Raw genomic sequence first — 24,106 nt, 5'->3', positions numbered from 1 at the left:
CAGATGTGTAAACCAGGCTATACATAATTGACTGAATGATATTCCAGTGGTTCAATAATTCTTCTTGTGCAAGTTGATACATAACTTTATACAAGATATACAAAACAAAAATGCATTTTTTACATCAAGTTTATTATGTACATTAGCATGCACAAAATTAAATTGATTTAAACAGAAATACCACCTTGATCAAAAAGTTCCCGGAATGTGTTCATAAAATTCAAAATACAAGAATATTTATAATTTTTTTTTATAAACAGTTTTCGGATGGCCATCAGAGCCATTTTCGATTTTTCCATGACTTCATCTCGGATGCTGTAACACATTCTGGGAGTGGTTTATTAAGTTGGCCGAATAGGAAAAAGTCGCAGAGAGCCAAATCAGATGAATTCGGTGGTTGTTGGATGTACTTGTTCCGTTTTTAGCCAAATGGTCACGGATAACGAGGGCATCGTGCGACGGTGCATTATCGCGGTGCAAGATCCACGAGTTGTTTGCCCACAAATCTGGTCTTTTTGACAAATTTCTTCACCCAAGCGTCTGGAACGGATCCAAAAGCGATGCCCAACTCCTCTGCCATATCTCTAATTGTCAATTTGCGGCTTAAGGTCATCCATTCTTTGATTTTGTTAAAGAGTTCAATTTTCAAGAATTCATTTTTCAAGAGTCAGTTTTCAATGTAGAAGGCCTGCCATTGCGTTCATCATTGTTGACGGACTCATGGCCACTTCTGAAACGTTAGTTTTCTTCAGAGTATCATTGCCGAAACGCTTTTTTAGCATTTTCAATGTCGTCGCACCACTAAAACTGCAAAATTTAATACAATCTCATTATAACAAATTCCATTTCATTTTTAAAATTGTAAAAAATCGAAAATATGCACAATCGCAGATGTACTCAATACGGTGTCACATTGACAAATGTCAAGCTGTAAAGATGAAAATATCATAGAATATTAATGACAGATGTAGCAACTTAAGAAAAGAAAAAAAACTCAAATCGAGTGATTCCGGAAACTTTTTGATCAAGGTAGTATGTTGAAAAATAACAGAAGTATGTGTGAAATAAAAGTTGATATTAGTGTCACCTCTGGCTTAAAAATGATTCAGGCTATGGACAAAAATATATTTGTGAACAGAACTTCGGGTTACAAGTCCAAAATTTTGTTTAAATAAGACCGTTTTTCATTGGGATTTTTCTCAACACCCTCCAATTGTTCGCATGCAAATTTTGAAAATAACTAGCTAATATATATTTTTTATATTTCTAGTAAATAAGGGGGCATGCAGCATTTTATATGGGCCCCATTTGTCTCTTTCTGACTTGACTGCTAATAGTGAGTCATTTTATACGTTAACCATCAAATGTCAGGTTGTGGTCCCGTGGTTAGTGTCATGGAATCCGAGTCAACAGTTCTTGGGTTCGAACCCACTCAATTTGATACTGATTATTAATAATGAGCTGCTTAGGCTAATTAATAATAATAATATACAACCAATTAATCATGCTGATCCTGGAATATAACAGGTTAAAATAAATCACTATGTTAGCAACTCCTGGCTATTTCAGTCTTTGTCCTTCATTACAGGCTTGAGAACACATTCTACGCTTTTCTCTATCCTCAACTTCATTAACAAATTTCTAAAAACCCCAAATAAAAGCACTATTTACAACAAAATAAAAGTATCTTTTGTTAGTTTTCATTGATTTATGCATCTTTTAAGACTGGCTGCAGATCTGGGAAAAACTTGGCTGCATACCCCTCAAACATAAATATTCTCTGTAGGCATTGTACGAGGCCCATTCATCAGTGCTTGCCTTGGTACATATGATACGCCGGGCACATTAGGTTATACTTTGTGTTTACTAACTTGATACAAAACATATGCGTGACATGTTCAAAAGGTCTTTTTATCGTTATTACATAGTACATAGTCAGCAGAATCAATATGTGCATGTACTGATTTGCGCATATCTCGATTTTTTTGCAGAACTATTGTCAATACTGCATAATGTTCCAGGTTACCAACGTAAATGCTTATTTTCACAAAGATACATACTTATAATTAAAAATGCATCGACTACTGGTTTGGTCATCTATAAGGCCAATTCATCACCCAACTATTTTTAATAAGGCTCTTCTCAGAAATTGAGAATATTTATGAAGATAAAAGAAATGGTCTTCTACCAGAAACTGCCATAATTGTTATTTTGTTGGTCTACCTTGCTGCTTGTGATTATTTTATTTTGATAAAGGATATTTAACAATAATGCATAAAAAATACAGATATATCAAATTGAAATTATTAAACTGTTGAGCTGACTAATAAGCGACCTTTCGTCATAATAGATTAATCGGCAAAGTCTACTAATGATAAGTTGGGTTGGCTGACAAATACTGACTGACGACTAGTCAGTGCATCTCTAATGAATATTTAAAAAATATATATGATAATTAAATCTAATAGTGAAGCATTTATGAAACTCGGCAGAAAACATGATATATTCACTAAGATATTCCATAAATGTCATTTTTGGATTGACCAGATCAGGCTACATTTGTTATGTTCAAATGAACTGTTCAAAATTATTCAATTGACATAGGACTTATCTGTCCGCTATTTTTAGGTCAAGTTAAAACAGAAATGACTAAAAAAAGTTGACTTCGCTTTATGGTAAAATTTTTTAATTACTTCAAGTTTCTAGGATATATATAATATTAACACATTGTTGTCGGGCTGTTTTTTCATCAACCCCTACCCTAATTATACTCAAACAGACTGCTGCCCGACCCTCAGTATACTAATCACAAGTAATCGCAAATCTAATTCTGATCTGCACAATGTTTTCTGGCAACTCTCGCACTCTACCAAAAGTAACACTTTTAAGCATCTCTCGCTTTCTACCAACAGTATGTAAAAGACGCTTTCAAGTGTTTCCGGCAACAATGTGTTAACATGGACATACGTAGCATAGCCCTCACTGTGACCTCTATAGTTAAGATTTCAAAGAGATCTTTTCGATATGAAAGCGGTATAAAATGTATAAAATATTTGAGGTTTATTTGACTTCAACAGCATGGAACACGGGCAATACCGATGCGGAAATGAAAGAAATGTTTATAACAAAATTGTTATTCAATTTACAGAGGTATTATAAAATACAACCAAGAATTTACATACTTTTTAAAATTAGATATATCTATAATTATTATTTATAATATAATGTAATAGGTATGTTTAAATTAACTTTAGATCTTTTTTATATTGATACATAAATTAGAAAAAAACACCCCTATTTTAATAATTAACAGTTGTGGAAATACTTCAAGTAATTAATTCTCTCGATGTACATCACATTTATTAATAAAAACTACCTCACGGAGGTATCAACTTGCGAGAGGGTATTTTTTAAACATGACATTTCACAAGCCGAGCGCATTGTCGGAGCCTACAGAGCATAACACTTAACGGGTTACGTTCCTTTAATGTCAACTTATAAGCGCTATAATGTAAATCAAGCTTCAAAAAAGGCGTGAGGTGGAGACTGTTCGGGGGGTGGTCAGTGTGCGTACTGCTTGGTGTCGGGTTGGACCGCGGGCTTGCGGGGGTAGTTGTGCGGTCGCGTGCGCCCCGTGCCGCCCCTGCCTCTCCCGCCCCGCGGAGCCGCCCCGTCACCGCGGGCTCCCCGCCCCCCCAATGCTCCGCGCGACCCCTTGTAGCCTCCCTGCTGGTATCCCCCCGCGGAATTCTCGTAGCGACCCCCCTCGCGGTAGTTGTCATTGTAGTTTCCTCCGTTGCCATTAGTCTCCCTGCTCTGGTAGCTCTCTCCCCCGCGGTAGTAGGAGCCCGGGCGGCCACCGTTCTGGTAGCCTCCACCGCGGGACCGGAAGTTGCCAGAAGAGGCGGGTCGCCCGCGCCCTCGCGGACGGAACTTATCCGAAGAGTACTGCCCGTCTTCGGGGTCTGCGTCTCCCGTCGCCGGATTCCACTCGGTGATTTCCAGTCGCTCTCGGTCGTGAAGGTCCTCTGCGGGAGGCTCGTTCCACGTGCTGTACTCGGGCTCCGCATCCGCTGTGTCAGCGGACAGCTCGGCCATGGGAGGGGCGGGTGCGGGGTGCCTGAATGGGGGCGACTGGGACTGGTGAGAGGGGGGCATGGGGATGGGCGGGGGAGGGTTAGCAGAGGGGAAGCCGGTTATGTGCGGTGGGGGAACTTCCGCTACGATGGGCTGGTAGTGATTCGGCTGTGGGGAATTATCCGACGGAGGTCGGGCGGCGGGAACAAGTTCGGGAACAAAATGTTGTGCGGGAATGGCGAAGTTTTGATTTGTGAAGGTTTGAGAGGGGATAGGAACGGGAGAGATGGGGCCCGGGCTAGGCGGTCGAGCGATCTCAGGGGGGTCAATTTCGGATTCTTGAAGGAAGATGAAACTCTGCGGACCGAAGACTTCGGGAATGGGAGGTTTCTGGCGATGTCCGTACTGTTGGGTGAAGTAGGCGTGCTCCACCTGCTGCAGCGTGACGGGCGGGGGGTTAGGCGGCAGCAGAGGGAAGGAAGGGGCGGGCACGGCTTGCGGGGCGGGAGGCGGCGGGGCCAAGGGAGGGGGCGAGGCGGCCGGAGGCGCACAGTACTCCGGCTCAGGGGGCAGCTGGGGGGCGCTCTCTGTCACCTCGGGGGGCGCTTCCTCCTCTGCCTCCTCCAACCGACACTCCCGAGGATGATCCAAGTAGCCGCACTCGTGAACAACTGTAACGACATTCTTCAGGTGGGCGTACGTGGTTCCGATCACTTCCTTGGGACTGCCATCGATGATAGCAACTAAGTGTTTAGCGGCATTCATCGTTTGAACTTCAAAGGAGGGCAATCCTTCTTCCGGACAGTGTTTTGGGGCAACTTCCGGATACCTGGATATAAAAACATCAGATGTTACATAGAAAGTACAAAAAGGGTATATATTTATCACAACTTCCAATCATGCACTAGCAGAGACTTAGGAGTTGTGACAACTAATATGTGTTAAGAATAATATAAATGAGTTTACTTACAGGTCATCGAGGGCTTTGAGATCAGATTCAGAGATTTGAGCTGCCCCATAGGATCCCGATAGGAAGTCCGCTCGAGCCGTGGGATCATTCAGCTGCTCCAGGCAATCTAACACCAAGAGAACATCTCGCACCAGTTGAGTGTCTTGACTCTTACGTAATGCACTTTCCTGAAATAAACATTAATACTTTAACATATATTTTATATCAGCTTTGCCTTCCACACGCTGCATCTGTGGATTAATGACTAACCTCGGCAGTGCCCACATAAATATAAATAGTGCTCATTAACAAATGAGAAAATCTCTTAAGAAAAGAGATACTCTGTAATGTAGCAGCCTTAGCATCCACATGCAGAAAAAACTAATAAAAAGGACTTTTAAAAATATGTGTCCTTATAATACACAAAATATTTTAATTCAACTCAACAGTTTTGTTTTTTCCCACTATAAAAAAATTCTATTGAAAAAATAATATATTAAACATAAATGATATGCAGATGGTCTGTTTAACAATAGATAATGAGCATATTGTTAGTTTAAAGGTAAAACTGATATGCAAATGAAGTGAGAAATAAACAAAACCTATACTAAAAATCCAAATGTAACTTGTAAAAGTAAAAGAATGTGATATACAAGCAGAAAGGTAGGAATTAGCGTCGACCGAAAATATATTATCTCACTTGTTAATATATATACGTAGCGCTACATAATAGTGGGTTACGGATACACATATTTAATGAAGAGGTTCCTACCAAAGTCAATGGAATAATTCAATACCTTTCGGGCCTGTTTCTTGGCTTCGTTTTCTGATAAAACCGCAATCCCCATGGCCTGCTTACACAAGTCCCACACAAACTCTAGCATCTGGCTGATCTCCTCAGCCTTAGCCGCCCCACCTTTCTGCTCTGATCCTTCTTTTCCCGATTTCACATCTTTTCCCGATGACAGCTTGCTCTGAAACAAAATTTCAGCCATACTTTAATAATTATAAGAAAAAAAAACCTGCACCAACTATTTGATGGGGATAAATGTGAGTGTGAGAAATGGATTAACCAAAGACAATAATGGATTAACCAAAGACAATAATGGATTAACCAAAGACAATACAGAATTTCAGCAAATTACGGGCTTAAGATATAACAGAGAATAGTTTATGTATTAATTTTAAATCAAACAGATTTTTTGAGTCTACTAAGTTGTATTTTATTAACAAAAAACACATAAAAAATTATATTGTGACAATTGTTTCGCTTTGTTAGGGCATTATCAAACGAATGTGACATTCGTTTGATAATGCCCTAACAAGGCGAAACAATTGTCACAATATAATTTTTTATGTGTTTTTTGTTAATAAAATACAACTTAGTAGACTCAAAAAATCTGTGTTTGATTTAAAATTAATACATAAATTAAAATGGAGTTCTACAAATTAAACGCCAAGTCAATAAATACAGAGAATAGTTATAAGGATCTTACAGTAATTATTATTATGACAACAGATATTGATAACAACGGAGAAAGTTTCATTTTTTCATCATTCAAACCCTTATCCGCACCCCAATGGTGCATAGGGCACTGCATCATATAACAGAGTGTAATCTTGATCTTTAACACATAAAGGAAGAGTGGTCAGCCCTCCGCTTCAGGTACCAATCCAGGGCAATACTGAATAAACATTAGAGTAAAAAAAACACTATTTGACCCCCCCCTAGGAATTGAATCCGGGACCTCCAGAACGGTAGCCAAGCGTGCTGACCATTACACTATGGAGGCGGACAAAGTTTACTCACTAATGTAGTACACAGTATTCTCAATATTATTGATATTTATAGCATTTACTTTGTGGTTAGTCATTTTCACTTTTTTTCCAGTAATATTACTATATAACCACTCACCATGTTAGGTGAATGGTTATATACTAATATTACTAAAGTTTTTGTAAAAAAAAAAGTAATAAAGTAAACCCCCTTACAACGTTGACATAGGTGCCCCTTTATCTTGGGGAATTTTATAAGGGGTTGATGATTTAAATTATATTTTTACATTTCAACTAGCGGAAATGAGTGTAATGTTTTTTAATAGATTTATATTATCCACTGACACTTTGTGATGGAATTGCATTTTTAATTTATTATTAGATTAAAACCAATATTTTTAGCTTTTCCACTTTTTTATTTGACCAGCGACCGGGTTTCGTCGTTACCGACATCATCACCAGTCTGATGATGTCGGTAACGACGAAACCCGGTCGCTGGTCAAATAAAAAAGTGGAAAAGCTAAAAATATTGGTTTTAATCTAATAATAAAAAAAATGAGTGTAATGTGTCATTTAAAATTTAAATACAGTTCAAAAACAATAAGTTCCCTCTGATAACGCGGTATCTATCTCAACGTTGTACGTGGGGGCTTACTGTACATAGTGTCGCATTATTTAGCATAAGTCTTCTTCTGTTGACCCATATCCGCAACCAAGTGCCCCGGGCACTGCATCTGAATGATGCAGTCTAACTTTGATCATTAATTACCCAAAGGCAAGGTGACCAGTGGTAATCTTCAGATCAATATCAAGATAATAATAAAACACTTTATTTTTACTCTTCTGGGAATCTAACCCGAGACACCCTGTGCAGTAGTCTAGTAGTCAAACACTGACCACCACACTACTGAGGCAGACAAAGTAAATAGTATAGTCTGCTAAATTCTTAACATTGACTTATACTTCTCATATAGCACGGTCTTTGAAATAATCCTGTCTCATATTGTTTACTGTATAATGATATATTGAAACTATATTGCTCAATGTTGTTCCAAAGTCCGGATTGAGGAGTACATATAAGCAATGTAAATCTCCCCTCAACATGCAAGTTGTAAAAGTTGAATTCAAGCCCGTTAAGGTACATATATTCTGTACAAGAAGTTTTATAAATAAATGTTAATGCATAATTTAAAATGGAGGTCGAAAACCTTACATTCAAAACACTTTGCCAAGTAGTACATTACTTTTTTATCAGAAGGCATTTTAGGATTATTATTTCAACGCAATCTGAGACGTAAATTTACTAGACTGGTCACCATATTATCTCCAATCTCGAAAATATAGTGAACATGACTCATTCATGGCAAATGTTTTGTATACTTTGGCTGATAAACACCACCTAGTGGTCGCTTCATGTATTGAAAATATTATATAAAAAATAAAGAAAGAAAATAAACAAATTAACAATTTTACAATCCGTAAAACGACGACTAAAGCCAAAGGCCGTTTCTGGATTGTTGTAACCAATAAAGCACATGTCAAAGATGGCGGCGTAATGACAGGTAAAGAATATCGTTAATGCAAAGCAAATTAATGACCAGAATTACGAAAAACATCTTTCTTTATATACTTAAGAAGCAAATGTACTTATACCGACAAAAAATTATTCATATCATAATTTATTACGCGTCGATTGTAGTGCTAAGAAAACTTACTCTCTGTTTCTCCAAGCAAGCTATTTTGCCTTGTAGTATCTCAACCACCCGACGGATTGGCGAGTTTTCGACCGGTATCGAGGCATGTTTTTCTACCTCGCCATTCGCAGCGGAAGGCATTTTTATAATGGAATTGCTTATCAGAACTTAAACTGACTCGGACAAATCTCCACCACTCGCAAGACGCTCCTTTGAAGTTTGCAAAATTACCACAAATTCATACACTAAATTACTCTATGGTGGAAATTTTGGTGCTGCCATATAAAAATTACCCGCACATGCGAGTTTTCCGTCAACGTATTTGGCTGACGTTATTTTCAGAATTCTGAATTCATCAATCCTATACAAAAAATACGTATGAAGAAAATGTTAGTTTTTTCGTACAAAATTTACGTGCGGTGGCTGATTAAAACGAAAGATATCAGATAGAAAAAATATAATATTCTGAACTGTCAGAATCAGATGAATAGATAGATAGAAAAATATTGTAAAGATAAATTAAGAATAAACTTTAATTATAAACTTTAATTACAAAGCAACACATTGTTAATTTTATTATTATACACCCACTTTACATATTATTTACACCCAATTTACGAAGGAAAATATTACTACGATATATATATATATATATATATATATATATATATATATATATATATATATATATATATATATATATATATATATATATATATATATATATATATATATATATATATATATATATAATATGTATATTTATATTTATATATATATATTTATATATATATTAAATTCATTAGGTTAGATCTTAACAAGCGCGATATTCATATCGGGGTAAACACGGCGTACTACGGTATACAAGGCGCTTTTCCGCGAACAATCAAGTTCCCGATTGCCGGATGTCCTCATGGCCCCGTGATCCATGGAGAGATGGAATGCTTCCATCTTCCTCTCGTGTAATCGCGGAATTCAAATTCGCCGCGTCCGAGATAATCCATGGCGATCCCGTCGGTATCTCCGGAACACAGCCGTCAGTATAATTTCCCTCCGAAATCATCAATCAAACCCCGCCTCTATAACGAAATAGATAATCCTAATACTGAGCGTTTTTTAATTCCCTCCCAAAAAAAATCTCCCGCGTTTAGATGTTTTATATGGGATTCATCCAGTTGTAATTCCGAAAGATGAAAACTCGCGTGTGCTGGCCCGCTTATTACGTCAAAAATTATATCATCTTTGGTAACCACCAAAATAAAAAAGGAAGAAATTAAACGTCAGAAGCAGTCAAACATCGTAAGCAGAGTGCAATTAGTTAGTCTTTGAGCAGAGTGAAATCGAAGAAATCGGAATAAAAAATGATGAAACAAAAAAAGGTTCCCTTGGCCATTGATACCATGGAGAAAGATGATATAGTGCAAGCAGTTGTTATTGCCGATAATTTTAATAATAACTTTTTACCTGTTCTTTCAAAATCACCTTTGGTATGTTATAACCTATAAGATTGAAAAATACGTTCTTATTTGTTTAAAACTATGTTCGGATGTTTCAATTTGTTTTTAATTTTTGTTCCAGGCGTTATTACCATTAGCATGCGTTCCTCTAATTAACTACACTCTTGAATCTTTGGCACAATCTGGTGTCCATGAAACCTTCTTATTTTGTTGTTCTTATGTTGATCAGATCAGGGCTCATATCGAGTGAGTAGCTATATTTAATGTTTTTTGCATATATTCTTTCATGACTTAACAGTATAATTCTTTTCAAATAATTGTTTGTATAAAAAAAGTATTTGTTTAAATTTCAGCCAAAGCATTAAGGATAAAGTTGCTTGGAGCGTGACAATGGTAGTCAATTTAGTAGTTTCAGAAAGCTGCCGCTCATTGGGCGATGCTCTCCGAGATTTAGATGCTAAAGGACTTCTTCGGGGTTATTTTATACTTACAGGAACTGATACTATCTCTAATGTTCAACTCCTTCCTCTGCTCGAAAAACACAAGTAAGATATAATTATGTATTTATTGTTGAAACACTTGGAGCTGTTATCCTTTAGGAGAGCTAAGGCAGAAACAGTCCATTGAGGCTTATCACCAACAGTACTACCAACCTGAATAGAGCAATAATTGGAAGATATGCTAGAAAGACCTAGGCCATTGCCTCCACAGCTGTTATCCACTTACATTTTTTACGTTCTTGATTTGACATCTTTTGTTTGAATTGGCTTATGGAACTCATCAGTGTAGACCATGTTCATATTCAAATAGAGCATTGTACTAATTCCAAGAGAAAGGGAATTCAAATCAAGAACATAGCAAATGTATTTTTGTGATATTTTTGGAGGGAACGGTGCATATATTTATATTCAGCGCATCTATCTCTTTCAAACACATTCAATATATCTTCCGATTTTTGGTTGGCAACACTGCGCCGCATCTCCAGGTACTAGACCTCAATAGTGCAAATAGATATACAGTTTCAATATTTTTTGAAGGATAACAGTATTATTGTATACACAGGTAAAAGATGATGACATGCTTAGTACTTTGTGCAATATGTTATGGGCAGTACAACTAGTTTTCAGACGAATGAATAGCAGGACACCATCCGGTTATTTATGATTTTCGGTGGCGGCAAAGTCCTCTCTCTGTAATTAACGGAAGTTTAGTTATTATTTGTATCTGACAAAGATAATTACTAAATTAAATTTAAATAGACCGTAGCCCAATGACCCGCCTTACGCATTGCAAAAACATTTGCCCGTAAATATTTTAGTAGCTATTATATTTAATTTACATAGCTTTCTTCTTTTGTATTATTTGAAAGTTGAGGCTGAGATCTCGAGCTTGTCTCAAGCGTTCAAATCAGAATCCGTTCAGCCACGGTCAGGGCTGCACGTGTGTCCACGTGCAGCCCTGAATTGTAAACCCAACTAACTCCATTAATGTAAATTTTTAGTAATTTATTATAGTCTACTTAAATTGCATCTAGACTTAACTTCATATAATTGTTTCTGCTCCATACTAATTAATAGTTTGTTATGTTAATAGAGAAATAAATAAGAAAGACAAGGGTGCAGTGATGAGTCTACTTTACAAAGCTGCAGCTCCTGATCACCGAGCGCAGTGTTCTGGAGAGACAGTTTTACTTGCAGCAAATTCTAACAGTAATAGAGTACTTTTCCATCAAAAGTTATCATCTATTAACAAACAGCGTAAAGCTCTCTTCCCACTGGTAAATTAAACCATCATTATTTTCTTGTAAATACTAAGGAGAGTCATTTATGTACGCTTTTATCAAACACACTGGATTATGGATATACATACATAATAGAGTTGGCATTACTGTAAGCAAAGAGGGTTTGTGTCTTACTTCTGGCTTATTTCTTACTAGAGGCATGTTTATGTCTTGCTTCTATCACATGATCATAGTGGTACCAACCCACCAGTTAAATAGACCTAAAGATGTGTTATGGTGAAAGTTTGGATAAATTTCGACTTACCCTCACATAAACAGTCTAAGACCCGTATTCAGATATACCGTTAATATTTGACTTCGTAACGCAATATAAAACGAGATTACGTTGATCCCCATCATCTACTCATATCCTGTTGAAACTGTAATTTATGTTGTAAATTACTATTACTTTGTAAATTACTATTACATCATTAAACTTCATGAGATTTCCGATGGCGATAAGTAAAAATTTGGAATAACTATGTATTTCTTGCGTTTTTTCTATATTTTCATTTTAGTTACTTTTCAACTTTAGTTACGCTCTCAGTTTGATATTTGTTTTTCAATACCAAATGCTTTTTTTTTACTGGTTTTCATTATGTTAACTATTAACAACATTTATATGATAGACCTATAACTATTGTACATTGTTAAAATAATTAAAATTTATCTTTCCTTGATCAAAGGAAATGTTTTTAGATAACTCCAATGTTACAATCCACAGTGACTTGATAGATACTCACATTGCCATTTGTTCTCCGGCTGTGTTACCATTATTTTCTGATAACTTTGACTTCCAAACTCGAGATGATTTTGTAAAAGGTATCCTTATGAATGAAGAGATATTGGCTAGTACTATTTACTGGCACCAGTTAGAAGGAGACCAATATGGATCACGAGTGACAAACTGGCAAATGTATCAAACAATAAGGTTTGTGGTTTTGCATTAGTTTTATTATTACTGTGCATTGCAAAAAATAAATTATACATTATCGTTATTTTATAAATTAAATTAAATTACTTAGTCAGTGTAAAAGTTTATATATTTCCACTTTAATACATAATAATATGTTAATCTAAACTGGCATATGAAGATAAACTTGTGAAGACAAGGAGCACTGCATAGAAGATAACAAAAACTATGAAAAAATGTGTATGCACTTGCATGGATTGTTTTAGAAATAAACACAATACAAATATATTTTTTTAAATTTTCACCTCCATTCAGATGGTAATAAAGTTTTTATAGGTTATTATGCCCCTATCATCACCTTAAACGATGGATTGTAATACTACGGTTTGAAATGTTGGCAAGAAGTGTAGATACACAGCATTATAACCCAGAAAAAGCCTATTATTGTTATTTCACTTACAGCATTACTAAAATTTGTTTGTGTAAATTTTCTCATTACTTTTTCAGCCAAGATGTGATAAACAGATGGGTATACCCTCTTGTTCCTGATATGTGGATCTCTAAACAATATCAAATGTTTGTTCTTGAGAAGAACTATGTTTACAGAAGTCCAGATGTTACACTTACAAAGTTTGTTCTACTTTTGAACTTTTTCTATATTTAATATCAAATTCTTACATTTTAAATCAAAACAATAAATTTATATGTTTTTTGTTTGTTGTTATATTCACAATACTGTATGTTGAATGACAACATAGTAAATTGTTGGTCAAATTAGATGATTGAGTTGACATTTAACATAATTAGTAAAATAATAATTAAAATGTTAAAATCTTTAGTGAAGTCAAGTAAATGTTATCTATACATATTACAGGTGTGAACATTTTATTTTAGGAGCTGTAAATTGGAAAAAGATGTTGTTATTGCCAAGGGTTGTTCTGTTGATGAAGGAACTATCATTGTTGGCTCTGTAATTGGGGAGAATTGTCAGATTGGACGAAATTGTCAGATAATAGACAGTATAATCATGTGTAACAGTATTATAGGTGACAAATGTACAATTAAAACATCAGTTTTAGCCCCAAAATGTAAAATTAATAAGGATGCAAAAATTACAAGCTCTATTTTGGGTCCATCAGTGCAAACTGATATGAATGTTGAAATACGAAAACATTTAGTACAAAATACATCTTCTGGAGAATGTAAGTATTATTTTTAACAATCTGTTTAAATTTTCTTTCGCACCCAGTGTGGCAGTTAGTACTAGTTCTGGAATGTGACATTGCCAATAAATTGATATTAATTTGAAAACCTTATATAGTAACCGCTACTACAACAAGATGCCATTGATCATTTTACTGCTGTAACAATAGTCTATTAAAAAATGACACAATGTGATTCACAATTCCTAAATCCTTATAAGTACCTTATTTTACAATCTGATTGATATTAGAGGTACTTGCTTGATACAACTGCCTTAAGACTGACTGATCACCTTTAGGTATGTGCATGAGACACGCATCTGGCACTTGTCATGTATACAGGAGTAAGAGTGATTTCCTGGCCTAGTGTGATTTTTGATTAAAATAACACTATCTATCATAGAGGCACCCTATGAACTAGTATTTAAAAATACTACATATAAGGGAATGATTGTCTTTTAGCGAATATTTATATACAGTCGAACTCGGATGTAGCGAGATCTCGGATATAATGAGGAAACATTCACTGACATTTTGGTATATGATTTTCTCCATATATTTATTCACAGTTATAACAAGCAACTTTTCGGCTATAGCGAGCAAAAAGGGATGGTCATTTTTTTTTAAATATTGTAAATATTTGAATGTTTTAAAACATTTTTGACCTTAAACAATAAAACCTGACCGGGCAATTAGACCAATGCCGCTGGGATCGGATTACGTTTATGACACTAAGTACTAAATTAATGTTGTCCCCGACAATTAAAAAAGAGTCTCAATTCGTGAAAAGGCGAAAATTATAAGTGAAATAGAAAATGGCGCGAAAAATGTGGAAATGTATAAAAAGGTTTCATCATTCTCAGTGTATTTTTATCTGCATTTAAAAAGAACATCACGGACTCGAAAAAAATGGGAACTGTGATCGTATGAATTAGCACAGGGTTTTCTAAATTTTATAGGAAAACTGGATTGATAGAAAAATATGACATGTGTGTAATGGGTAAATTGTATGAATTTTGTTTCAATTGCGTCATATTGTGTATGTGACCATTCCAGATAACATACTTCATGTGATAGGTATGTTCTTTAAAAAAATACCTATTCACGGATAAAACGAGTTACGTTTATAACGAGCAAATTCAGTCGGTCCCTTCATCCTCATTATAACCGAGTTCGACTGTATAATATAAAGCATCGTTTAAAAATTTAGAAATATAACTTCTTCTAATGTAATGTTTTTTCATCTTTTTCTTCCAGCGTCCCAAAAACTTGGGGAACATGCGTATACACTTAGTGAGAATTGGGATACTGAGTCTGTAGATTCAAACATAACAGAAAATGAAGTTAAGGAGAATGGATTAGCTGGGTTAGATGCCGAATGGTGGGAAAAAGAAACAGATCGTTATTCATCATCTTCCGATGACGGAAGTAGTCAAGCCATGTCACAGGTGCTAGATGATACCAACTGTAAGTTGATGATATCTTCTTAATAACCTCTTAAAGTATTTTCTTGTATGAAAAACTCTTTCTATAGAAAAAAAAAACTTTAAGACACTATGGTGTTGATAAATTAATTTTAATTTCATGTTACATACATAACATGAAAATTTTGTAAATCATGAAATAAAATTTATGAAAATATAAATCAATTTTCCAATAATACTGGTTATAGGTTAATTTTTATTTCCTTTTGCATGTTACAAGAATATATCATTAAAATTTTGTTTTCGTTTAAATTTTAACCAGGTGAGAGCCATTTATAAATTAAAATACATATGACAAAGTGTTATAGAATGTTTATTTTACTTTCAGTGTTCCTACAGGAAGTAGTTGATAGTTTAGCCAGAGGATATGAAGAGAAACTGAATTGTGACTACCTAATACTGGAAATAAACTCTTCTCGTTATGCGTACAACATGTCTCTCCAGGAAGTCAACTTTTACGTCATTCGAGCAATATTTAGTTTACCGCCTATGAATACGCCCACAAATGTTTTATCAGTATTTAAAGATTTGCTGATTTTCTTCACACCAATCGTAGGAAACTATATTAAAGGACTAGATGCCATGATGGATTGTTTGCGGGCTGTTCAAGTAAGTGTGTTTATAATTTTTACTGAATCAATTGTGTACGGGTAGGCAGAAAAGATGAATCTCCATAACTCTCTTGCTTTACATACAGTCCTCGCTTTTCCCTCATTGTTGGTGCAATCACATGTTTAACCACTTAACAGTCGAATTTTGGCGAGAAAATTTGTCAGTGCAGGAAATCATTACCAAACAAACAACTCGAAACAAGACTACTCAAACACTGATTGGGTTAGTCAATAAAAACAAATACATAAATATATTTTGCTAGGGCAAATCAATACCACCAAGTTGGAATACGATTTGTCCGAGCAGCACTTGGACTCATCAATGTAACACAAACTCCTTGCCCGAGTCACGCTCGGGATAAACTCGCAACTGGTTAAACTTCTATCCGCTATTCAGAATTATGGGTGTACTCAATTATAGAAGGTTTTTAAAATTTGAATTATAGTACATCACAACCTTTATCTATGAATAAATAATGTGGACACCAATAAGTATATTTAATTCAAACAATAAATAAATACAATATTTTTTATAAATCCAACAGCTCATATTATAAAAAAAATATATAAATATACATAAGTTTGAAATCATCTTATTGTGTATTTTTCAGGAGAGCTGTACCAGTGACATAGCCCTTGAAAGCCGTATTGCTAAAATTATACACTTCTTATACGAAAAGGATGTAGTTAGTGAAGATGCCATTTTAAAATGGCATAAAGACTTAACAAAGGATAAAGACCCTCTTTCCCAACAACCAGCTCTTACTAAACTCATTGAGTGGCTGGAACAATCAAGTGAAGAATCCGAAGAAAGTGAATAGAAAATTATATTCCGCACATTATATTATATGTACAATACTAATTTAATAAACCTTTTACATAATTTTTCTTTTTGTAATACAATATTAAACATTTAAAAATGTACAACCAGAGATTTAAGGCTATTTTGGACAATACTTTTTCAGAGATTACATATACCATACAATTTTTTTAAATGAACATTGTTGTGACCAAAATTAACTTATCAATGCTTTTCTAATCATCATTGTTTGATTATCGACTTTTTACTCTTACTATATTTTAACCGGAACTATGTGTTAATAACCCTCCAGTAATTGAATAGAAATCAAAGGTTTATAGCAAAATATGCAATAATTGTGTAAAAAAATTATAAGTAAACATTTTGAAAAATATTGTTCAAATAAAAATTATTTTCTCTGTACTGAAGTTTTCAAGATATCTTGCTGCTACATTGATGTAGAGATATATATATATACACGATGGATGATGTTTAATTTTCGAAATATAAACAGATGTAATAACAATGGTTTGTTACTCCTTCATGAGTGCCAGCTGTAGGAGTGTCATGACGGAGATGGTGGAGAGGTCGGCGAGGACCTGGTCGATGCTCTGCACTGTGTGTACTTGGCAGATGCTTTCCCTGCGAAAAGACAGGATGGCCACGGCCAGTAGCGGTAGTGGCTCCAAGGAGTCCCGCGCCACCACCGTGTCCCACAGCAGCAGGAGTTGCTCCGGGGGCAGGTGCCCGCTAAATGCTCGCACTAGCCATTTTAATACCACACGAATTCTGAAACACCACATTTCAATATGTATGGGACTTTTTGTTAGTTAAGCTATAATTGAAAATGGGAAATAATTATTTTTGACAATTCTTACAATGAAAAATAATTATTAGGTTATTACTTGCTCTTCTTCAAACCCTTATCCACACCCCAAAAGTGCTTAGGGCACTGCATCATATAAACGCAGTGTTAAAAGCGATCAGCCCTCTGCTTCAGGTACCAGTTCAGGATATTAATGAATAAATATTTGAGTGAAAAAATAATGTTTTATAAATAGTAAAATAATTTTTTTTTTATTTGGTTATAGTTTGGCAGCCTTAGCTGGTGTAGCTATATCTTGTATACTGTATACAATACTATCCACAATATTTGTTTTAAAATAAAAGAGTTTTTGAGATAGTTAACCGTAGTTATGTTAAGTATTTAGCTTAAGTTACTTTAGTCTAAAACCAAGAGTAATAGCTGATGAATAATAAAGTTAAATAAACTTTATTTAAGTCGTACAATGTCATTTTGATAAATTTTTAGGATTAAAGGGTAATACACGCTTATTGCCTGGGCACTGTACCACCATTCCTTCCACTTGAGTTGTTTGGATTTGAGAGGCGAGCCGTTGGTGATATGGTGAAGATAAGTATGTGTTATTGTATGGACCACCATATAAAGAATGATTGCATTTTCAAAATATACGTTATATTATGATTTTTATTTTTCTAATAAAATATAGTACTTACGGTTCTATATTTACACTCCGAAAATGTGACCACAATGCTGGTTCATAAGCTTGCAGTAATCTTTCGTAAAGTAGACATAATGATACTATTCCCTAGAAAACGTACAGAATACAATCATATACATAATCCATTGTGTGTATAGCGTGGGATTATTTAGTATAATTTCTCACCTGTGGATGTGTTGAAATAATATGAAGGCGATGCCAATATCGTATGTAAAATGATCTAAATGTGAAGTAAAGCTTTACAGGATCATCATACAGATAGCAAAATGGTGTGGCTGTGGAAATAATTTGTAAAAAAATTATTAAAAAAATAATTATAATATGAATAGTTAAAAATAATATGCCTACTCCACAAAGAAAATTAAAAGAGCTGTAGTATAGTTGAGTAGACACTCGACTGCAAAACTAGTGTCGCGTAAAAGATTTATTTTTTAGTTGGTCTTAGTATTATATATGTAGTGTATTTCATACTTTCCTTTTCTATCGTTTTTCTCCTAGGGTTATTCTTTACAAAAATGTTGAATTCTGTAGCTCATTGCTTCTATAATAAATTGAAATATTCTCACCGTACATAGTAAATCCATGAAAGGGTATTATACCACTTGGGGGAAAATTAATTGTACTATTTGCTTTTTTTCCTCTGATTACTGTGGACATCGGTGCTCCCAGTACATTTTTAAGGGCTGAATATACTTCAGAGTCCCTTGAGAAACATAACATTACCTTAAAAATACATACATTTATAGATACTTTGTAAATTGGAAACATTAACTCTTACCACTCTGTAGGCCAGACATTCTGGCCCGTATGATTCTAGTAGGCAGCTCCGTGGGCCACAATATCTGGCCCAGCGCAGGTATGACTTTAATCACTAATTTCTCTATCACCCAAGTATATTCCACCAAAAAATATTTCAGATAAATACAGTTAATCTTAATTAACATGGTCATACGAATTGCCAGACAGAGCGTCCCAAAATTAGGGAATCAAAATATTTATTTCAATGGTAGAAAAACGTCGCATATTTTTGATCAGAGTAGCTGATCAGTTATGAGAAAAAATAGTCAGAGTGGAAAGGGTTAAAAATCAAGTATGTACATGATTAATCATCAGTAATGTGCATTTTTTTCTCATGGTTATCTATTTCCGATTATATTTCAACCACTTTACCTGGTATAACAAATCTTCGAAGACAAAATATTGATCATCATTGGAGGCAGTTAACTGAACGTCTTTGAATATTAATTTGTCTATCATTAAGTCATTTTGGAGAACTGCATTTTTTAAGGTCTGGTAATATTCTATGTGCTGGTAAAGGAAAAACGATTGCATTAGACAATTTGAAAAACTGTTTATATATATATATATATATATATATATATATATATATATATATATATATATATATATATATATATATATATATATATATATATATATATATATATATATATATATATATATATATATATATATATATATATATATATATATATATATATATATATATATATATATATATATATATATATATATATATATATATATATATATATATATATATATATATATATATATATATATATATATATATATATATATATATATATATATATATATATATATATATATATATATATATATATATATAAATAGTAATAACTACACCCTTAATAAATGACTTATGTATTGTTGTCTGTACTTATTTTGGACTAATTTTGTCTGGATGATAAGGTTCGTCCATAGTCTTCGACAGGTTAATTGTATGTAGATAAGCTGGTCTCGCATTTCATGTGTCGGTCCTGATAATATTATAATACTGAAAATGATTTTTATGCACAAACCTGCGGATGTATTTCCGTGCCCAAAACTTGGGCCCACAGCTGAGCTCTGAGACAACGGGGACACCCACGCTTCAAGTACTCTTGTGAAACTGGTGCGTAGCCCAGAGTCGCAACCCGCTCTCCGAGTGCTGCCCGTTCCACTTCCAGGCAAGAGAATCCGGCGACAGAACTGACCATGTTGGGATTGACCCCCAACAGCGGCTCACCTCTTGATAATTCTACATACTGAGCTCGCTAAAAGTAATAAATTTAAACAAATACAATAATCAGAATGTTACATATTAAATGTTAACGTAATTCGTACGTTCACATTTAATATGTTCACTTACGAAACTTACCTAGTTTTCCCTGAGCTATACTTGCGAGAACTTCACATATCGCTCACTCCTTTCAACAACGTCATATTTCAAAAATCGTCAATTTTCAGTTGTGCATATTTTTGGAATGCCCAGAAAATGTACTATATTCTAGCAAACGCGGCATATTTTAAACTCAATATGTACCCGCTACAGGGCAGAAATTGTTGTTTTTGCATTTTGAGGAAAAGGTATTGTTTAATTATTTTTTTTAAATAAACTTAATATTTTTCAAATGGAGAAAAAACCTTCAGGTTTTCCCTAAAAAGTTTCCCCTGTTGCAGAGTAAAAAGTTCAATAAGTGGCTTGATATTTATTTTTAATACATTGTTTTGTATCTTAGTTTTTTAATATATGACGTTGAAAGGAGTGAGCGATATGTAAGCTTCTCTATTTTGTTAATTTGTTACATTTCACTGTACTACTATTTCTTTGTTAACGTTTTCACAATATAATTTTATTGTAAAGATATCACTTGAACACAAATTTAAGAGGCATCACAATGCTGTATTTTCATAGATATTTATTTTGCCATAAACACTTAACTTGCGAATGACATTGAATGAAAAGTATATCTTTTTACAGTAAGATTCAAAAACTATACAAAATTTTAGATTATTGAGAATTTAAATTGATATTAATATGTTATTGAAATTTGATTCACTGTAATTCGGCTTTTTGTATATATACATGTATTTTTTATATAATTTTATAGATACATCATTCCGTGTTAGGGTATAAGAAAATAATATAAATATTATAGTGTGGTGCCCCTTAAAGAAAATACTTAATGGGTATAGAAAAGTTATGGTCCACATTCTTAGCTGTGGCAACCACAGACGGCAATGCTCGCTTTAATTATTAAATTATGCAATTTGTTCAATATATTACCGTTATTTGCTGTTATACTAACTTTATTGTGCTGCAGAGGTAGCTCTGCCAAACTGCTCTAGGAGCCGTATAGGCAGTGTGGTTGATGGGTGTAGGTATTTTTTAAAAATATATCTTTGGTTATTTTTGCATCATACATTTGCCAAATATAACAAATTAATGAAATTCATTGAACAAATCACAACTCACACGCAAATGGGATAATCTGTCCTTCACCACGGCTATGAAAGTGAAGAAATGATCTCTGAGGATATTCTGGTTTTCAGATTATGAGTACATATATAATTTCTTTCACTTACCAACATGTCGAGGGTTTTAACTTTAAGTGGAATATGAGAGAACTCCCATTTTGGCTCACCCCTGAAATTAAAATAATAATATTAATTAGTCCCCCAACATATATTTTTAAAAAAATCGTTTGCATAAATGCATGAGGGGATTAAGTATTGTGAAGTAAAAAAAATAAAGAAGTAAAAATGCAGAAGGAAAACAGTAAAAAGTGCTATTTTTATCGTACAAAGTTTTCATATGTAACAACAACGAAAAAACTCAAATTAAAACTAAAAGCAAAAATCTATGTTGGTACAAATGAGATTAATTATATATCCCAGTATTGTATTTAAAATATATTATCTCACTCACTCTACACGCTCATATCCTGGTCCAGATAGAGACAGTAATACTTCTAGAAAATCTTTTGGGGCGTATACTGGCCTATATTTAGTGAGATCTGTAAAGCAACATGCAAAATGTCCATTAATAATGTGGAATTAAATATTCGTCTTCGGGTCAAGCAAAAAATTATCGACTATTTATACACTTAAAACTATACAAGATATTAAAATGCATGTGATAAATATTTTGTGTCGTTTTAAGTGTGTGAATAGTACTATGATAGTGATGTGTAGTATTGTTTGCATGCTGGTGTGGTGATTGTCCTGACAAAGAGACGGGTACATCTCGAAGTAGGTAGGCTAAAATCTCAGTAAGTGGTTATACTAACATTATGTAAAAATGACTGACCACAAAGTAAATGCTATAAATATTTTAAAATATTATAAGAACTACTATAGTTCAGAGTTCGCCATAAATTGAAAATTATTTCATATTTTTCCACCAAAAATTTTTTTAAATAAAAAATTCAATAAATGAAAAAAATATCACTGAAATAAAATAAAGCCCCAATAAAATTATGAGAAAAGATAACTTTAATTTTACTTTATCTTATTTTGTTAAATTGATTAAGATATTCGATTTCATCAAATGCTTTTGTTATTTTGCATACATGAACATTCTGAGATATTTTTTTTATATTTACTAATTTAAAATTAAAAACAATATTAAGTAATTTTAGTCATGAAATACTAGTGATGATTTATTAATATGGAAAAATGCTGAGATGTAGATCGGCGGAAAAAAAATTATTTACTAAACTTGTGTGCAACCCATCATGACATATGGGATCGAAAGTAGTGCGGACACCGTTGGCACAAAAAATTGTCAGAAATGAAGACTCAGAAGCATATCGGGCTAGAGTCAACGAGACAGAATAAGAAACGCCAGGATAAGGGAAATATGCGAGATCGAAGATGTCGTTAAGTGGGGAAGGCAATGAAGGACAATGGTATGCGCATTTGAGGAGAATTGAACCATCCAGACTCCCCCACATTGCACTGTATGACGACTCCGGGCAGACCACTACAGGATCAACAGCTGGGAATCGACATCGCAGGAGGCTAATCCCTCTTAAAAACACGCCACAAGGCCTACACTAAGAAGAAGAAAAAGGAGAAGATTTATTTATTTATTTAATAAATTATGGGCACTGGTCTTTCACCAGGCAAGTACCAGCAATGTTGCACAAATATAAATATGTACAAAGGAAAGTAACATATGTTTCCTCGTTAGTGTTTTGGATTCTGATGTTGACTGCACTCCGCAACACTTGATTAATATTTTCAAATACAAGCTACATAGGCTTACCTGAAAGTTGCATTGAATTAAAATATTATTTAATTATATTTTAAGCATTTTTATAATTGAATTATTCTTAAAATAGTAAAAATAATATTTTTTCTTACCTATATCATAAGTGCTTAATTCTGACCATTTTTCAGAAAGCTCATTTTTGTCTGCGGGTAAACGTAATTTAGCTAAAGATATTCCCAAATCCGTGCACATAGAGTTTAACGATTTGTGAATTCTTTTTTCCCATTGTATATTAGCCTTTTTTAAATATCCCAAAGAGTCAACCTATAAAGGTGGAAACATGTTAATTATCTAGTATTTGAAGTGTGATAGTTATTGACCACCAAAGAAATTCCTTACTTTGTCAGATTTTTGTTGAGACCGCACCCATTGAAAGACTGTGTTTCTTAATTCTGTTTCCAAACCAGTTTCTTTCATACCCAAAAGTAAAGTTTCCTTGAAATTGTCTTTACTGACGTTTGAGGAAGCTACTAGTTTCTGTAAAGAATAATGATGGCATAATATGTGAACAATACAACTTATAATAAAGATATTTGAAATTATCAGTACCTGTATATCATTATAAAATGTTTTATACATTGGCATTTTTTTAATTTCTTCTGCTAGTTTTAAAGCAGTATAATGTAAACTTTTATCTTTAATTTCGTCCATCGTTGATAGTATAATGTCATTTACGAGACTGATAAATTTGAGAATAAAAATACTGTTTACCAGTTGTTATGCCAACGTCCAAAGACAATTTTTTAAATGAAGGCGGTAAG

The 24,106-nt window shown here is 34.0% G+C and overlaps 3 protein-coding genes across 3 annotated transcripts; 1 reads left to right on the top strand and 2 right to left on the bottom strand.

The window, feature by feature from the left end:
• Positions 1-1,696: 1,696 nt before the first annotated feature.
• Positions 1,697-8,733, bottom strand: LOC148303372 (uncharacterized). Its single transcript, XM_088270058.1, has 4 exons — positions 8,518-8,733; positions 5,824-6,000; positions 5,048-5,214; positions 1,697-4,906 (listed from the first exon to the last, which is right to left on the bottom strand). Exons 1-4 carry the CDS (start codon positions 8,635-8,637, stop codon positions 3,562-3,564), a joined length of 1,809 nt encoding a protein of 602 aa, XP_088126184.1. The 5' UTR covers positions 8,638-8,733; the 3' UTR covers positions 1,697-3,561.
• A 1,045-nt stretch (positions 8,734-9,778) lies between these two features.
• On the top strand, positions 9,779-16,826 carry eIF2Bepsilon (eukaryotic translation initiation factor 2B subunit epsilon). Its single transcript, XM_088270068.1, has 10 exons — positions 9,779-9,983; positions 10,075-10,199; positions 10,307-10,498; positions 11,547-11,730; positions 12,420-12,664; positions 13,154-13,276; positions 13,541-13,848; positions 15,106-15,315; positions 15,661-15,941; positions 16,555-16,826. Exons 1-10 carry the CDS (start codon positions 9,858-9,860, stop codon positions 16,762-16,764), a joined length of 2,004 nt encoding a protein of 667 aa, XP_088126194.1. The 5' UTR covers positions 9,779-9,857; the 3' UTR covers positions 16,765-16,826.
• On the bottom strand, positions 16,423-24,082 carry LOC148303370 (TBC1 domain family member 19). The gene is made up of 11 exons (XM_088270069.1): positions 23,895-24,082; positions 23,685-23,822; positions 23,438-23,609; positions 21,999-22,086; positions 21,656-21,716; positions 20,110-20,343; positions 19,436-19,573; positions 18,832-18,988; positions 18,431-18,540; positions 18,261-18,352; positions 16,423-17,531 (listed from the first exon to the last, which is right to left on the bottom strand). Exons 1-11 carry the CDS (start codon positions 23,994-23,996, stop codon positions 17,276-17,278), a joined length of 1,548 nt encoding a protein of 515 aa, XP_088126195.1. The 5' UTR covers positions 23,997-24,082; the 3' UTR covers positions 16,423-17,275.
• Positions 24,083-24,106: the final 24 nt, after the last annotated feature.

The sequence above is a fragment of the Brachycentrus maculatus genome, unplaced genomic scaffold (genome assembly GCF_059751285.1).
Source record: "Brachycentrus maculatus isolate JH-2025_06_01 unplaced genomic scaffold, ASM5975128v1 h1tg000370l, whole genome shotgun sequence".
NCBI classification, from domain to species: domain Eukaryota; kingdom Metazoa; phylum Arthropoda; class Insecta; order Trichoptera; family Brachycentridae; genus Brachycentrus; species Brachycentrus maculatus.
Note: the sequence above shows the minus strand (reverse complement) of the source record. Positions and strands in the feature narration are given on the sequence as shown.

Coding starts and splice junctions, on each gene's coding strand:
- LOC148303372 (XM_088270058.1), bottom strand. CDS start 8,637: ATGCCTTCCGCTGCGAATGGCGAGGTAGAAAAACATGCCTCGATACCG. Junction 6,001..8,517: donor CTTGCTTGGAGAAACAGAGA/GTAAGTTTTCTT, acceptor ATTTTGTTTCAG/AGCAAGCTGTCATCGGGAAA. Junction 4,907..5,047: donor CTCAAAGCCCTCGATGACCT/GTAAGTAAACTC, acceptor TTTTATATCCAG/GTATCCGGAAGTTGCCCCAA.
- eIF2Bepsilon (XM_088270068.1), top strand. CDS start 9,858: ATGATGAAACAAAAAAAGGTTCCCTTGGCCATTGATACCATGGAGAAA. Junction 10,200..10,306: donor CAGATCAGGGCTCATATCGA/GTGAGTAGCTAT, acceptor TTTAAATTTCAG/CCAAAGCATTAAGGATAAAG. Junction 12,665..13,153: donor CAAATGTATCAAACAATAAG/GTTTGTGGTTTT, acceptor TTACTTTTTCAG/CCAAGATGTGATAAACAGAT.
- LOC148303370 (XM_088270069.1), bottom strand. CDS start 23,996: ATGGACGAAATTAAAGATAAAAGTTTACATTATACTGCTTTAAAACTA. Junction 22,087..23,437: donor ATTAAGCACTTATGATATAG/GTAAGAAAAAAT, acceptor GTTGCTTTACAG/ATCTCACTAAATATAGGCCA. Junction 19,574..20,109: donor GCACGGAAATACATCCGCAG/GTTTGTGCATAA, acceptor TTCCTTTACCAG/CACATAGAATATTACCAGAC.